The sequence below is a fragment of the Myotis brandtii genome, unplaced genomic scaffold, assembly GCF_000412655.1.
Source record: "Myotis brandtii unplaced genomic scaffold, ASM41265v1 scaffold363, whole genome shotgun sequence".
Taxonomy (NCBI): domain Eukaryota; kingdom Metazoa; phylum Chordata; class Mammalia; order Chiroptera; family Vespertilionidae; genus Myotis; species Myotis brandtii.
In genome coordinates, this window is record NW_005363938.1 from 4,243,923 (window position 1) to 4,259,143 (window position 15,221).

At 44.3% G+C, this 15,221-nt stretch overlaps 1 protein-coding gene and 1 long non-coding RNA gene across 5 annotated transcripts in view; one reads left to right on the forward strand and one right to left on the reverse strand.

The window, feature by feature from the left end:
* Nucleotides 1-14,328, forward strand: part of TMC5 (transmembrane channel-like 5) — a 65,339-nt gene extending 51,011 nt beyond the window's left edge. For 2 of the 4 annotated variants that reach the window (XM_014544428.1, XM_005872007.2), the window contains 7 exons: nt 4,394-4,469; nt 4,650-4,783; nt 6,829-7,002; nt 9,069-9,147; nt 11,779-11,883; nt 13,367-13,409; nt 14,050-14,328. In XM_014544428.1, the coding sequence (XP_014399914.1) occupies nt 4,394-4,469; nt 4,650-4,783; nt 6,829-7,002; nt 9,069-9,147; nt 11,779-11,883; nt 13,367-13,409; nt 14,050-14,096 (658 nt within the window). In that variant the 3' untranslated portion in view covers nt 14,097-14,328. Of the gene's footprint in view, nt 1-4,393; nt 4,784-6,828; nt 7,003-9,068; nt 9,148-11,778; nt 11,884-13,366; nt 13,410-14,049 lie in introns of all 4 variants that reach the window. The other 2 variants (XM_014544426.1, XM_014544427.1) reach the window with 1 other exon arrangement.
* Nucleotides 12,383-14,055, reverse strand: LOC106727097. Its single transcript, XR_001363257.1, has 3 exons — nt 13,297-14,055; nt 12,860-12,922; nt 12,383-12,446 (listed from the first exon to the last, which is right to left on the reverse strand). It is a non-coding gene; the product is annotated as an uncharacterized LOC106727097 (long non-coding RNA).
* Nucleotides 14,329-15,221: the final 893 nt, after the last annotated feature.

Consider the following 15,221-nt stretch of genomic DNA (forward strand, 5'->3'; position numbering starts at 1 on the left):
CCAAAAAAGGAAAGATGTATCCGTCTCCCATTATGGCAGTGGTTTTCAACCTTCTGGCCCTTTAAATACAGTTCCTCATGTTGTGACCCAACCATAAAATTATTTTCGTTGCTACTTCATAACTGTAATGTTGCTACTGTTATGAATCGTAATGTAAATATCTGATATGTAGGATGGTCTTAGGCAACCCCTGTGAAAGGGTCGTTCGACCGCCAAAGGGGTCGCGACCCACAGGTTGAGAACCACTGCATTATGGTAACAATTGGCTGGGTCTTGAGCTGGGCTGAGCCCCTCCAATTTGCCATAGTTCCCCCCTCGCTATTATCTTCCCAACATAGATTTGCCATTTCTTGGTGCCCTTCTGGTATTCGTTTTCTTATGGTAGAAATTTTTACTTTGCATTGATGGATGTTTCAATAGAAGTGGGAAAATAAAGGCAGGAGGGCTGTTTATTTCTTATACCTGGTCTGCTATACTCACTGATATAGTAACACTGGATGGGGCCTCTGTAGCCTTGGGGGTTTGTGGCCTGTCTTAGCAGCTATGTATGTGCATGTGTGCCGGAGGGTGCACATGTGTCTTTTGAGACTAGCCAGCTAATTGCATCAAATATTTAACAAGCGCCCTAACCGGTTTGGCTCAGTGGATAGAGCGTTGGCCTGTGGACTGAAGGGTCCCAGGTTCGATTCCAGTCAGGGGCATGTACCTTGGTTGCGGGCACATCCCCAATAGGGGGTGTGCAGGAGGCAGCTGATGGATGTTTCTGGCTCTCTATCCCTCTCCCTTCCTCTCTGTAAAAAATCAATAAAATATTAAAAAATATATATTTAACAAGCTTACCTAGAAACTCAAACCAATAGCCAGTGATTATTTTTATTTATCTTAACATGATGTTATTAAGGCCAGAATTCTGTATGGTGTATCCCAGATTCCATCCGTTGGGGCGTTGCTAATTTGAAAGTAGGGGATTTGAAATTAGAAGCAGGTGCCCCCTGTATTAGTTTATTAGGCTGCCATAACAAAGAAACTTGGATTCTGGGGCTGGCTCTGCTCCTCACTGAGGTCGCTGAGCTTCTCTGAGCCTGTCTCCTCATCTGTAAAATGCACATAATAGCTCTAGCCAGTTTTGCCCAGTGGATAGAGCGTCAGCCCTATCTGAAGGGTCCCAGGTTCGATTCTGGTCAAGGGCATGTACCTCAGTTACAGGCTCAATTCCCAGTCCTGGTCAGGGCACATGCAGAGGGCAACCAATCTATGTGTCTCCCTCACATCAATGTTTCTCTCTTCGTGTCTCGACCTCCCTTCCACTCTCTCTAAAAAAAAGAGTCAATGGAAAAATATTCTCGAGTCAGGGTTAACTAGAGTAAAAATAAAATTCACATAATCATAGCTGCCTTTGAATTGTGTTCAGGATTGAGTCAGATGATATATGGAAACTACATTGCAATCTTCAATATGCCATCCAACTATAAAGTGGTTTATTTTCCGACTCTTTAGAGTTGCCCTGGGTGATTTAGCTATCTTCAAATAACTCACTAATGTCAATTAATTTCTTTTTAGATGAATTTCTTTTTAGAGGTAGTGAGGACTTTTTCTTTATGTGGTTTTAGGTGATGTATTTGCACGTTGCAGGTTACGCCCTGACACCTGAGCACATTATATCAACCAACAGGGTGCCTTTGGGCAAGTTAATTAAACGCTCTCTAAACAGTTTTCTAATCTGTCAATGGAAGTGATAATGTTCAGAATATTACCTGAGATTGGAGTTTGGTTCAGCAACCTTGGTACGGTATTTGAGTTCTGGCTAAGAAGGAATTCAGAGCCAAGGCTCACATAGTTCGTCACAGAGGGAGATGTGAGCTGTGGAAGAAGTGAGCCAACTGGCCCTCTGTGGGCTCAGGAAACAATTTACAGAGGCAAAAGAAGGGCTCTTGGAACTTAAGAGAAAGAAAGCAGGGATATAAATGTGGAAAGGCTCCCACGTGTTCCAGAGAGAGCCTTGTTCCAGAGAAGGCTGGGCCCTCTGTCCTAGGAGCTTTTAAGGGAAGGTCCCAAGAGAGGCTCTCAATAGAATACTCATCAGCTTTCCAGGGTTGTGGTCTCCACTGATTGGCCAGCGCCAATGCAGTGGATCATTATTCAATGCAGCTGGCCCTACATGAGCAATGCCTGGCTTTGCTGCTTTTCTGGGCCTGGGGCTGAAACACAACTGAGGCCTAGATGTTGTCTCTAGGGCAGTGGTTCTCAACCTTGGCTGCACATTAGAATCACCTGGGAATCGTTTTAAAATCCTGATTTCCGGGCCTCATCCTCCGGAAATTCTGTTTCTTTGTTACTAATGTTGTGGCCCCATCCCATAACAAAGAAACAGAATTTCCAGAGGATGAGGCCCGGAAATCAGGATTTTAAAAAGATTCCCGGGTGATTCTAATGTGCAGCCAAGGTTGAGAACCACTGCTCTAGGGGGAGTGCCTGTGCAAGGGCTTGTATTCTCCAGCACCTTGTTCCTCCTCTAAGGGGGTCTACCACATGACTAGCAATATGAAAGGTCAGGGGGTCTAAACCTCATGACTAGTAATATGAAAGGGGAGGAAAAGTCACCCTGGAGGCAAGATTCCATCCTACAATTGTCTGTTGCTAGGCACCCCAAGCTTTGCACCCTGGTGACCTTCAGCACCTGTCCTACTCTGCTCCTGTCTGTCTAACTGCCTGCTACAATAATAGTACCTATTTCACAGGTTTAGGTGAGGATTAAATGAGAAGCGTACTAAGTGCGTAGTGACTACCTGACTCAGAAATGTTTTATAAGTGGGGGAAAGTTACAATCGGAGATGGCCATTATTACTTCTGGGCCTTTAAGGGTTTTTGCTAATAACTCATAAATAAGCACAATTGAAAATACAAACATCTTTTCTCTTCTCAGTGGCAATTATAGATTTAGCCTCCGTGGATTTTAGGAGACTATTGCCTTTGATGATGAGCTTTAAAAGAAGATAATATAATGACAGAAACTGAGTGATGTTAGGGATGATGGTAGAGGTAAGGTGAGGAAAGTGTTTCCCAAACTTCAGTCTTTTGTACACCAGCCTGTCTATTATTGGCATATCCACATATCGCCTGTACTGTTTTTTACTTAATATTATTTTTTAAAATATTTGCCTTTTTTAAGCTTAAATACATTTTTAAAAAATATTGTTATTGATTTCAGAGAGGAAGGGAGAGGGAGAGAGAGCTTGAAACATCATTGATGAGAGAGAATCACTGATCGGCTGCTTCCTGCATGCCCTCAACTAAGGATTGAGCCTGCAACCTAGACATGTGCCCTCACCGGGAATCATACCATGACCTCCTAGTTCATAAGTCGACCCGCAATCACTTGGCAACACTGGCGGGGCAAGCTTAAATACATTTTTAAAGGAGTCTTCATTTTATAATTAGAAAATGAAAAACCAGTGTCATTTGACAGACATTGCAAGTATCTTGGAAAATAATATCAATCTCATCACAAGCAGTCATGACATTCTAGCTAAATGCTGCTGTCTGCTAAGGGCCAGTCAGAAGCCGCCTCCTTTTTTCAACCAAATGGGAGGTTGGCATATGTTATGAGTTAAAGAGATTCTGGCACCAAACTGAGATCTTCTTTTGGGCTCCGGAGCAAGGAGGATTGTGGAAGAGGGAGTGCCTTCTCATTTGTAACTCGATGTAGTTTAATGTCAGTCCCTGCAGGACCTCAGACCTTCTGGGTACCATGGAGGGAGGAGGGTGACGTGTTTCACATTTGGGGCACCTCAGTTAGCGCTTGCTCAGGACATCTGGTGGTTTCGTGTCTGTGTGGGTGGGGTTCTCTGCAAAATCTCTTTTCCAGAGCTGGGAAGGGAGCAGCTGTGGATACTGGGTACGGTGGGAGGAACTTGCCGGGGGTGTAGGGATGGAAGCAGTCTCCCTCTGCATTAGTCTATTAGCCTGTCATAACAAAGAAACCCAGACCAGCGGGCTTAAACAACACACATTTATTTCCTCATAGTTCTGGAGGCTAGAAGTCCAAGATCACGGTGTCCGGTGTCCACGGGGTTGATTTTTGCTGAGGCCTCTCTCCTTGGCTTATAGAAGACTATCTTTTCCCTGTGTCTTCACACCGTCTTCCCCCTGTGTGTCTGTGTCCTAACCTCTTCTTTCAGAGGATTGGATTAGGGCCCACCCTAGTCACCTCATTTTAAGGCCCTATCTTCAAATACAGTCACACTCTGAAATACTGGGGTTAGAACTTGAATATTTGAGTTTTTGAGGGGCATGATACAGCCCATAACACCCCCTTTCCATTCCCTCCACACCCCTCTATGCCCCCACCGCATGTCTCCCCTGATCTCTGACACTCACCTTCTCTCCCTCACAGGATTGGAACCTTCTTCTGCCCTCTGCTGCCCTTTATCCAAATGATTACTCTTTTCATCATGTTTTACGTCAAAAATGTGAGTCAGTCTGAAGTCGGAACCAATCAGCGTGGCTCATTCACATGTGACCCCGTGGTGGTTGGAATCAGGAGTGGGAGGGTGTGGGGGCGGGCTGAGAAGGTTATCGGGAAGCCAGTATCTGGCTGGGGTCCCCCTGGCCTGCTCACAGATGGTAGGCGGCCACTCCTCTCTCTTCAGATCAGCCTGATGATGAATTTCCAGCCTCCGAGCAAAGCCTGGCGGGCCTCACAGATGATGACTTTCTTCATCTTCTTGCTCTTTTTCCCGTCCTTCACTGGGGTCCTGTGCACCCTGGCCATCACCATCTGGAGGTAGGAGATGGCGGCCTTAGGATGAGGTTTGAGAGCTGGGTTGGGTGGGTGTTTTAAAATGTAGGTTTTATTATTATTCAGACTTGGTGAGGCCGACAGATCAGGGGGTGACTGCCACTGAAAAGATAATTTGTTATACTCACAGATCCCCAAAAAGGGGGCACAACCCATCACAAAGGACAGAGGGGGCACATGGGCAGGCACCAGCGTAGCTCAGGAGGCAGAAGGAGCAATGGGGAAAGGTGGGCAAGAGCCTTTATTGTGGCTTCCATGGGAGGAATGGTGAGGCAGGGTAAGGACTGGCTAGTTTGAATAATTTCAGCAGGCTCTGGGGTATTGGGGTTGTCTGGAGTTGCCAGATATCTGGCCCTGGGGTGATTGGGGCAGGAGAATCGTGACCCAAGGTGTGAGAGCTTGATAGAGGGTGGAATGCTGGCTCTGGATTGGTTGGTTTGCACATGAAAGACTGAGTTTGTAGGATAGCCCAGGGAATGGCAGTCTCTCCAGGATCAGTAGAGCCCCAGATGTCTAACCATCAGAGTAAAGAGACATGCTCAATGCAGTGTTGAACCCCAGGTTCCCTGGCTAACCAACAGACACACATCCAAGGGAGGGAATAAGTCTGAGTTAGGGGCCCACCCTCATGACTGGCTCAGCTTCCTCACTTTCTGAAAAATGGAGAAAGGCCAGTTCCTCCACCTGGAGAACAGAACTGCATCTAAATAAACTGAAAGGCACTGTCTGATCAGGCTCTCTCCTGCTTCTCCAACCTCACCCCCATCGGCTCCTTCCTCCTTTGGCCCCACAGCTCTCGCTCCATTCCTGAGACTCTGAGAGCTCCTCCCCATGTGGAGTAGGGTTCTCTATTGGAAGAGCTCTCCCCACCCCCTTTGCTTAGAGACCTTCTTTCCATCCTCTGGTTCTTGGCTCAAAAGTCATCTCCAAATTCTGACCTTCGGGACCATCCTTGTCTATTGTCAGTTCCACCTCTGCTTTCTCCCAGGCCAATTTCTTTTCTTCATTCCATAGTTCACAGTCAGAAATGCGTTTGTTTGAATCTTTTTTAATTGTTTGCTCATTGGTTGTCCATCTTTCCCACTAGAACAGACATCTGCGAGGGCAGGTACCATGTCTGTTTTGTTTACTATGGATTCTCCAGGGCTAAGTATCTAGCACAGTGCCTGGTACAAGTGCAGTAAAACTAGAAGGAAGGAAGGAAGGAAGGAAGGAAGGAAGGAAGGAAGGAAGGAAGGAAGGAAGGAAGGGAGGAAGGAAATAGAACTTTAAGTGGGTTAGTTTTTAGGATACATGTGGAACTGGAACCATTGGCAATTCAAGTGGCTTCAGAGCAGGCTACTCTGCTTCACAATATCCTTGTTACTCTTTTTTGTGTTTCTTCCTAACCAGTCCCTTGTTGCCCTCTAGTTTCTGCTCGTTCATAACAACTGAGTGCCCGTGGCCATCATCGCCACACCTTCAGGTTCCATAGATTACAGGGTCCTCTCTTCATATTTCTGAGTTCAAGTCCCCAAGAAAGAGAATCTGGCTGCCCCAGTTCATTTCTTTGAGCCTGGGTACCACAGAGGCTGCCGTGAATTGACTACCGTGGGCTCAGATCCATGGTCGGTAGACTGCGGCTCGCGAGCCACATGCGGCTCTTTGGTCCCTTAAGTGTGGCTCTTCCTAAGCCTTAGGAGTACCCTAATTAAGTTAATAACAATGTGCCTACCTATATAGTTTAAGTTTAAAAAATTTGGCTCTCAAAAGAAATTTCAGTCATTGTACTGTTGATATTTGGCTCTGTTGACTAAGGAGTTTGCCGACCACTGGAGATGATACTCCTGTCTGAGCGCTGGTCCTCAGGATGTGGGTCATGAGTATGAAATACACCAGCTGGGGCTGGGAGAAGGTTTCCTCTGGAAGGTGGTGTGGGTGGAACCGGCAAGAACTGCTGATTCCAGAGCCTAGAAAGTGCAGCCTGAGTGTAGCTCCAACTAGACCAGAGTCTCGCACTAGAGGTGTTTTTCTGTCCCTTGTTTTACCAGATTGAAACCGTCCGCTGATTGTGGCCCGTTTAGAGGACTGCCCTTCTTCATTCACTCCATTTACAGCTGGATCGACACCCTGAGTAAAAGCCCCAGCTACCTGTGGGTGGTCTGGATCTACCGGAACCTCATCGGCAGCGTGCACTTCTTTTTCATCCTCACCCTCATCGTATTGTGAGTGGGGCACCTTGGCAAACACTTTATTGACACACCATGCGGACAGCTACAGGGATGTCTGGTGGGAAAACAAAGGGCTACAGAATAGCTCAGTGTTCTGGATGATCCTGACTTGGCCCCTGAGTTTTGTTTGCTTGTTTGTTGTTAATTCTCACCCAAGGATATATTTTCCATTGATTTTTTTTAGAGAGAGCAGAAGGGAAGAAGGAAGGGAGAGAGAAAAAGAGGGATCAATGTGAGGCAACATTGATTGGTTGCCTCCCACATGTTACTGGGACTGCGGATAGAACCTGCAATTTAAGTACGTGCCCTTGACCAGAAATTGAACCCAAGACTCTTTGGTGCTTGAGCCGATGCTCCAACCACTGAGCAACACCAGCCAGGGCTGCCCTTGAGTTTTGGGGTTGTTTTTTTTTTAATTCTTTTTTATTGATTATAGAGAGAAGAAGGGAGAGAAAGAGAGAAATAGAAACTTCAATGATGAGAAGGAATCATTGGTTGGCTGCCTCCTGCATACCCCCTACTGGGGACCTGGCATGTGCCCTGACCAGGAAATGAACCTTGATATCCTGGTTCAGGGTCAATGCTCAACCGCTGAGCCACACCGGCCAAACCGGCAGGCTAGGTGATTTTTTTTAATGTTTAATATTATCTTAAGAGTGTGGTGAGGTGTTTTTTGCCTGTTTTATGAAGAAAGCAATACCTGCTTTGCCCCTCATAAGAGAAAACATGAAACTAAAAAAATTTTTTAAAAGATATGAGAATGCTTAGGACAATTATATGTGTGATTCCTTCTGAGACTATAACATATTAAAATGGGTTGGGCATTATTGATACATAGGATAGTGTATTTTCATTTTCAAATAGAAAAAGATCAACTTCTGACTTCTTGTAAAAAAAAAAAAAAAGTAGATCTGACAAGACTGGGCCCGTTTCCTGCATGAACACCTGGTTGGCTGAGTAATGGCTGTCCCTCTTGGAAGCCCAGCCCTGATGGCATCTGAGATTGCAGGTCCTCGTGTGGACACACACACACACACACACACACACACACACACACACACGGCTCTCCGTCAGGCCTTCCTCCCCAACACTAGGTTTCCATTGGCCTCTTTAAAATGGAAAGTTCTGCCCTAGCCGGCTTGGCTCAGTGGATAGAGTGTCGGCCTGTGGGCTCAAGGGTCCTGAATTTGATTCCAGTCAAGGGCACATGCCCGGGTTGTGGACTCGATCTCTAGTAGGGGGCATGCAAGAGGAAGCCAATCAATGATTCTCTCTTATCATTGATGTTTCTCTCTCTCCCTCTCCCTTCCTGTCTGAAATCAATAAAAGTATATATTTTTTTAAAATGGCAAATTCTCTGAGTGTATTGCTCCTTCAAACTCCTAATTCACTGGGGACCTTGTTAGAAATCTGGAATCTGCCTTAGCCAGTTTGGGTCAGTGGATAGAGCACCGGCCTACGGACTGAAGGGCCCCAGGTTTGATTCCAGTCAAGGGCACATGCTTGGGTTGTGGGCTCGATCCTCAGTAGGGGGCGTGTAGGAAGCAGCCGATCAATGCTTCTCTCTCATCATTGATGTTTCTATCTCTCTTTCTCTCTCCCTTCCTCTCTGAAATCAATAAAACATATATTTTTAAAAAATGAAATGTGGAATCTCAGGCCCTACCCTAGACCTGCAGAACCAGCACCTGCATTTTAACAAAGTCCCAGGAAATTTGTGTCACATTCAAGTCTGAATAACACCGTCCAGATTCATAAATGCTGGCTGCACATTAGAATCATGTGCATTTTTAAAATAGTGATGTCTGGCCCCACAGTCAGAGAAGCTCAATGAATTGATCTGAGGATGGGCCATGGCGTGAGTCCTTTTACCACCTCTCAGGTGATTCCGTGTGCAGACTGGGGACAGCCATTGCTATAACGTACTCACCCTATTACTCAGCCAGACACAACTTTTCAGGAACAAATCTATTTTCAAGTAAATGTTTTAATTCCTTTGCACCTAATTGTAATTCAGAGCGTGAAAAATGTCTGCCATTCTTTCTTCTCGTCTCTTCCAGAATCATCACCTATCTTTACTGGCAGATCACAGAGGGAAGGAAGATTATGATCAGGCTGCTCCATGAACAGATCATTAATGTAAGTTCTGTTGGACCCATCTGTTATCCTCTCCCCCTTTATAACATTTTATAATGGAAATTTTCAAACATATTCCCAAACAGAATAGTAAAATGTGCCCCCACCTGCCCATAACCCACCCTGACAACCATCAGCAATTGTATCTTCTTTTTTCTTGTTGTTGTTGGTAATCCTCACATGAGGATATTTTTTCCGTTGTTTCTTATAGAGCATGGAAGGGAGGAAAGGAGTGGGCGGGGGAGTGGGGAGAGAAACATCTATGTGAGAGAGGCACATCGACTGGTTGCCTCCCACACTCGTCCTGACTGGGGCTGAGGAGCGAACCTGCAACACAGGTACATGCCCTTGACCAGGAATTGAACCCGTGACCCTTCGGTGCACAAGTCGATGCTATAACCAGGGCAGCAATTGTATGTTCTTATTTCATTTAGCCACTATCCCTTCACTGCAAATCTCTGGGTTATTTTAAAGAAAATCCTAGACTTATACCATTTTATCTGTAAAAACTTCTATATGCCTAAGATATACAGACTTTTAAAGAAACAGAACCACAATACCAATCAACACACCTGAAAGAAAACTTAATAATTCCTTCCTATCATCCAATATCCAGTCAATGGTCAGATTTCCCCAATTGTATCATTAAGTGTCTTTTTACATTAGGGTTGTTTAAATCTGGTTCTGAAAAAGTGCCATATGTTGTATTTGGTTGGTATGTCTTTAATGTGTCTTTCAATCTATAACTGTTCAATCTATAACTGTTCACATATTTTTTAAAAATGGCAAGTTCTCTGAGTGTCTTGCTCCTTCAAACTCCTAATTCACTGGGGACCTTGTTAGAAATCTGGAATCTGCCTTAGCCAGTTTGGCTCATTTATTGTTGAAGAAAGCAGGTCACTGTCTTGTAATAATTCCCACATTCTGGATATATCTGATTTTCAACCTGTGGTGTTTGGCATGTTTTGGGGTGGGTTTTTTTTAATGTTTTTATTGATTTTTTTAGAGAGAGGGAAAGGGAGAGGGATAGAGAGATAGAAACATCAATAAGAGAGAAGTATCATCGATTGGCTGCCTCCTGCACTCCCCCTACTGGGGATCAAGCCCACAACTTGGGCATGTGCTCTGACCAGGAATCAAACCAGTGACCTCTTGGTTCATGGGTCAATGCTCAACCACTGAGCCACACCAGCTGGGCTGGCATGTTTCTTTTTACTTTTTAAATATATTTTTTTATTGATTTCAGAAAGGAAGGGAGAGGGAGAGAGGAACATCAAAGATGAGAGAGAATCATTGATTGGCTATCTCCTGCACAGCCCCCACTGGGGATCGAGCCTGCAACCCAGGCATGTGCCCTGACCAGGAATCGAACCGTGACCTCCTGGCTCATAAGTTCATGCTCAATCACTGAGTCATGCCAGTCAGGCTCTTTTTACTTTTTATTTCCTGTAAACTAGTGGTGAGATGTAGAGATCTGATTAGAGTCTAGCTCAACTTTTTAGCCAGAATACTTCATAGATGATGCTATGAGCGTCTTATGGCATTTGAGGTATAAAATGTGATTGTCTTTTTTGTGTGTGATGTTAAGAGCGATCAGTGCTTTGTTAGCCTGACTCATCCATTGTAAAACTCATCAGCCTTATCTCTAATGGACTTGGCAGCCTTTGATGAGTATTGCCTAGAGAAGATCCATTTATTTCATTATGGATTACAAAATAGTGATACTCTGATTCTAGAATTCTTCTGCATATATTAGCTGGAACTCTATAAAAGAAGACTTTTGCTCACCAATGATTTGATTACCTTGCATTCCCAAATTCAGTGCTTCCGTAGGGAAGATTTCCAATTAATAAATGTAGAAGGAATGAGGGGAACAGAAAATCATCATAAAACAAACAGCACAGTAATAATTGTTACAAGCGAGATCCACTAGTGGAAACTAAAATTAGTGAGTGAAAATTGAAGGAAAAACGAGGGCATGGGACCTGGATTCACCTGAACTAGGCAGACCATCAATGGTGCTCGCTAGCCCACCTCAACTCAGGTGGAACATACCACTCTCTTATCTACAACAGGTTCACAGGAAAGCAACTCACCCCCCTGGGGAAGGCATACCCTCTTCCTTCCTTCCCCTTCCCAACTAGGGAATTATTTAACTCGGTCTATTCCATTGACACAGATAACTTTGACAAATGAAATAGATTTGATGTCCTTAGATGCAGAGCTATAAGCTTTGACATTCTCAGTGGGAGGACAGGGCAGACCCAGGCAGTGCTGGGTGCCCACGCAGGGTTCTGGGGCAGAGGGAATGCCAGGAAGGGAGAGACAATAAACCATTTGTCCTGGGCCTTTGACAGTGGCATGTAAGCTGCTTCTAGCATCCAGGCTGGAGAAGGCTGCTACTCAAGCCTGCTAAGGGAATTGCTTTAGAGGAGAATATCCTAATTCAGGAAGGCTTTGAGGGATTAGTTGGCGTTACTATGACATGTTTTATTTCATCAAGAAAAAAACATGGCGGCAGTATCCATCCAATGGACCCTACCTGCCTACAAATAAGCCTTCCCTTCATTTGCTTCTCAACCCCACATCACCATTCATCCTCCATGTTTTCCTTTTCCTTTTTCTTCTTGGCAGGAGGGCAAAGATAAAATGTTCCTGATAGAAAAGTTGACTAAGCTGCAGGACACAGAGAGGAGAGCAAACCCCAGCTCGTTCACACTGGAAAGGACAGACGTGGAGGTGAGGCTGGAGGCCGCCTTGGGATCCCTGTGACCCCTACTTGCCTCCCTGTGCAAAGGACATCAGGGAACTAGAATCACATGAGGGCACTTCACTTTCTATGCTTACGCATTTCTGTATTTTTTTATTTAAAAAACTGCACTCACTCATTCAACACTTGCCAGGCCTGGTCTTGCTCTAGGGCAGTGATGGCGAACCTTTTGAGCTCGGCGTGTCAGCATTTTGAAAAACCCTAACTTAACTCTGGTGCCGTGTCACATATAGAAATTTTTTGATATCTGCAACCATAGTAAAACAAAGACTTATATTTTTGATATTTATTTTATATATTTAAATGCCATTTAACAAAGAAAAATCAACCAAAAAAATGAGTTCGCGTGTCACCTCTGACACACGTGTCATAGGTTCGCCATCACTGCTCTAGGTGCTGGGTTATCGGGGTGAACACAGCGAAGGTGCTTCCCTCATGCAGTTTGCATCCATCTTTCCTATAAAGCGAGTGCTGGGCTATTGTGGTGAACACAGCAAAGGTGTTGTCCTCATGCAGTTTGCATCCATCTTTCCTATAAAGCGAGTCATACGAAAGTATATCCCACCGAGATGAGAAGTGCCCTGAAATCTCACCCCTCTACATTAATGCTTCAGTGCATATTCTTCCTGATCTTCCCCCTAGGCAGCTGTAAACATACTACATGTATCTCACATTTTTGTTTATTTTTTTTTTTTACAAAAGAGGGGTTATAGTATACACATGTATCATAACTCCCCCCCCTTAATATCTCAGACATTGTTTCAGTCTGTACATATTTGGACATTTGGATTGTTTTCATGTTTTTTAAGATCAAAAACAGTCCATAATGAAACATTTTCATTATAATTATTTTAGGCAAGTATTTCAGCCATAGGACAGCCACATAATAATGTTAATAGATGTTGCCATATCACTCTCTTAAGATTTTACTAGTCTCACTCTCACCAGGAGGGTGTACGAGATGCCTGGCACCCTGATTCTAGAGCCCATGCTGGCTTCCCTGGTGTCCTGGAAGATACAGATAAACAGTAAACCCATCTTATTCAGATGCCACTAGTTCTGGAAGTTATGACTTTGTCAGAAGGGACTGTTGTGTCAGTTACTATCTGTGCGATTAATACTATCAGCACCATTTAGGGTTCTAGAGGCTCAACTCTAAACCCTATGGAGGCAGGGACCAGGTCATGCCCTTGCAGCCCCAGGTCCTAATCTGTTATCTGGCATATTGTAAATGCTCTGTGACACGAATGGGGAAAAAAGAATGAATGGAATCACAGTCCCTAAAGAACACAACAAAACATGTTTCATGTTTCTATGGTTGAGCCTTGTCCTTAATCTGTCACCTCTCCGTTTTAAAATTGGGGGGAGGGGGGTGCACATACCTTCCCAACTATGCAACAGGACCTGGGGCTCTTTTCCAGTGATAAGGCTGCCTCTTTTCTTCTCTTTCAGGAGCCGGGCCCTTTGCACAGCAGGGAACATGAAGCTGCTCATGGTGAGTAACCCAATTGGTGCCAAAGAAGATCTAATTTACCTAGAGGACAAACCTCAAGGTAGAGGGTCAGAGCTGCTCATGAATCAGTTACTCGTTCAATTGCAAGAACCTACCCAAAGTGGCTTTAGCAGAAGCCCAAGAGTAATTCTTGCTTTAACAGCCGGGGCTCACAATACGTCACAAGAACGTGGTTTCTTTCTGTTCAGTTGTTTTCCATGTCAGCTCCTTTCTCAAGGAGGCGCTTCCTAATAATTGCAAGGCAGCTTCCTCAGCTTCTTCTGTCAACTGGCCAGATCTGAGTCACTGGCCTCATCTGTAGATACAGGTGGAACAACCGTACAGACCACAGGGACTGAGACTGGGGGAGAGTGGCTTCCCTAAGAAAACCTGTGGCTGATGCCAGAGGGGACGGAATGAATGCTGGGGAGGAAACAAACCGATCAACTCATCTTTTGGGGGATAGCATTTACTGAGACTATCCAATGATGGGAGTTCAAGGGGCAGCACTGAAGAAACTTAAAAGGAGGAGGCAAGGAAGGCATGAGAAGCTGAGCTCTCTTGAAGGCCAATTTGGCCTTTCCCTTGGAGAGCTGGGGCAGGGTGTGTCTGTGCTAACTTCTCTTTCCTGTGTCAAACCCAGACCTGCGATTTAGGAGGTCAGTTCAAGAAAATAGTCCAAAGGCCTGAGGATTATTGTGGTGGCCAGACACCAATCAAAAAGGACAGAAGATAAAGATGGAACAACGTTTGGAGCTTCTCGGAAGAAAATTCAAGCCATTTGGTAGGAGTAGAAACTGACCACAATGTAAATACTGAAGTAAAATTGGCCATTCCCTGCTGCTATTTAACACTTGAATTGCTGATTTTTTAAAGATAAAACATTTGGGATTTTCTAATAAAGACTGTCGTAATATTTTAACTAGTTCACAGAAACCTTGGAAAAGATAACCTAGGAATGATGTATTTTATCGTTAAGAGATGTGCATATCAGTTATTGGTCCTTAGAAATCTCTCCCCCCAGACCTCCCAGACCTGGCAAAGGTTTGGAAAGTGGTGCTCAGACAAGTGGTATAGCCTGAATAAAAACGTGGTCCTCTGTCAGGGGTGTGATGCCTCCTCAATTGTAGGACCTGCATTTGTTCATGACTTTGAACACTTTGAACTCCAAAAGTAAAATACAAACAGGGGTCTCATCTATGAACTCTGTTGCATATGAAGTACATGAGTCTTTGGGGTTGGACGGGGGTGTGGGTGTGGACAGGACTCTGACCTATGAGGTTTTATATGTGACCATCAAGTCTTATGTTGAACCAAACATGAGACCAGTGGTATGTGTGGAATATATATATGTATGTATATGTTTCTGTGGGGAATAAATAAATATATATATATGTGTGTGTGTGTATGTACATATGCATACACATATAGATAGCATTCTTTTTGCAGATTTGCCAAATGATTCACAAGACCTGTGACTACTTAAAACTGCAGGGTCCAGCAGAAAGGTGCAATTACCAAATTACTTGACTCATCACTGTCATGAAATCTAATTGGAACTGAATTTAAAAAACATTTCAGATACATTTGAAACACAAACATACAATCAGTGTTCAATCATGGATTCACTTTTTCATTCACTTAGTTATTCATTAATTCACTGTATCAACTGAGTTCATTTCTTTTGGTTGCAAGTAGTATTTGTTCATTTCACAAATATGTGCCAAGTGGTGAACAAAATAGTGAACAAGTTAAGACACAGTCTCTCTCCCCTCAGATGCCTAGCAAGTTAATTCAGATAGGAACTTAATAATT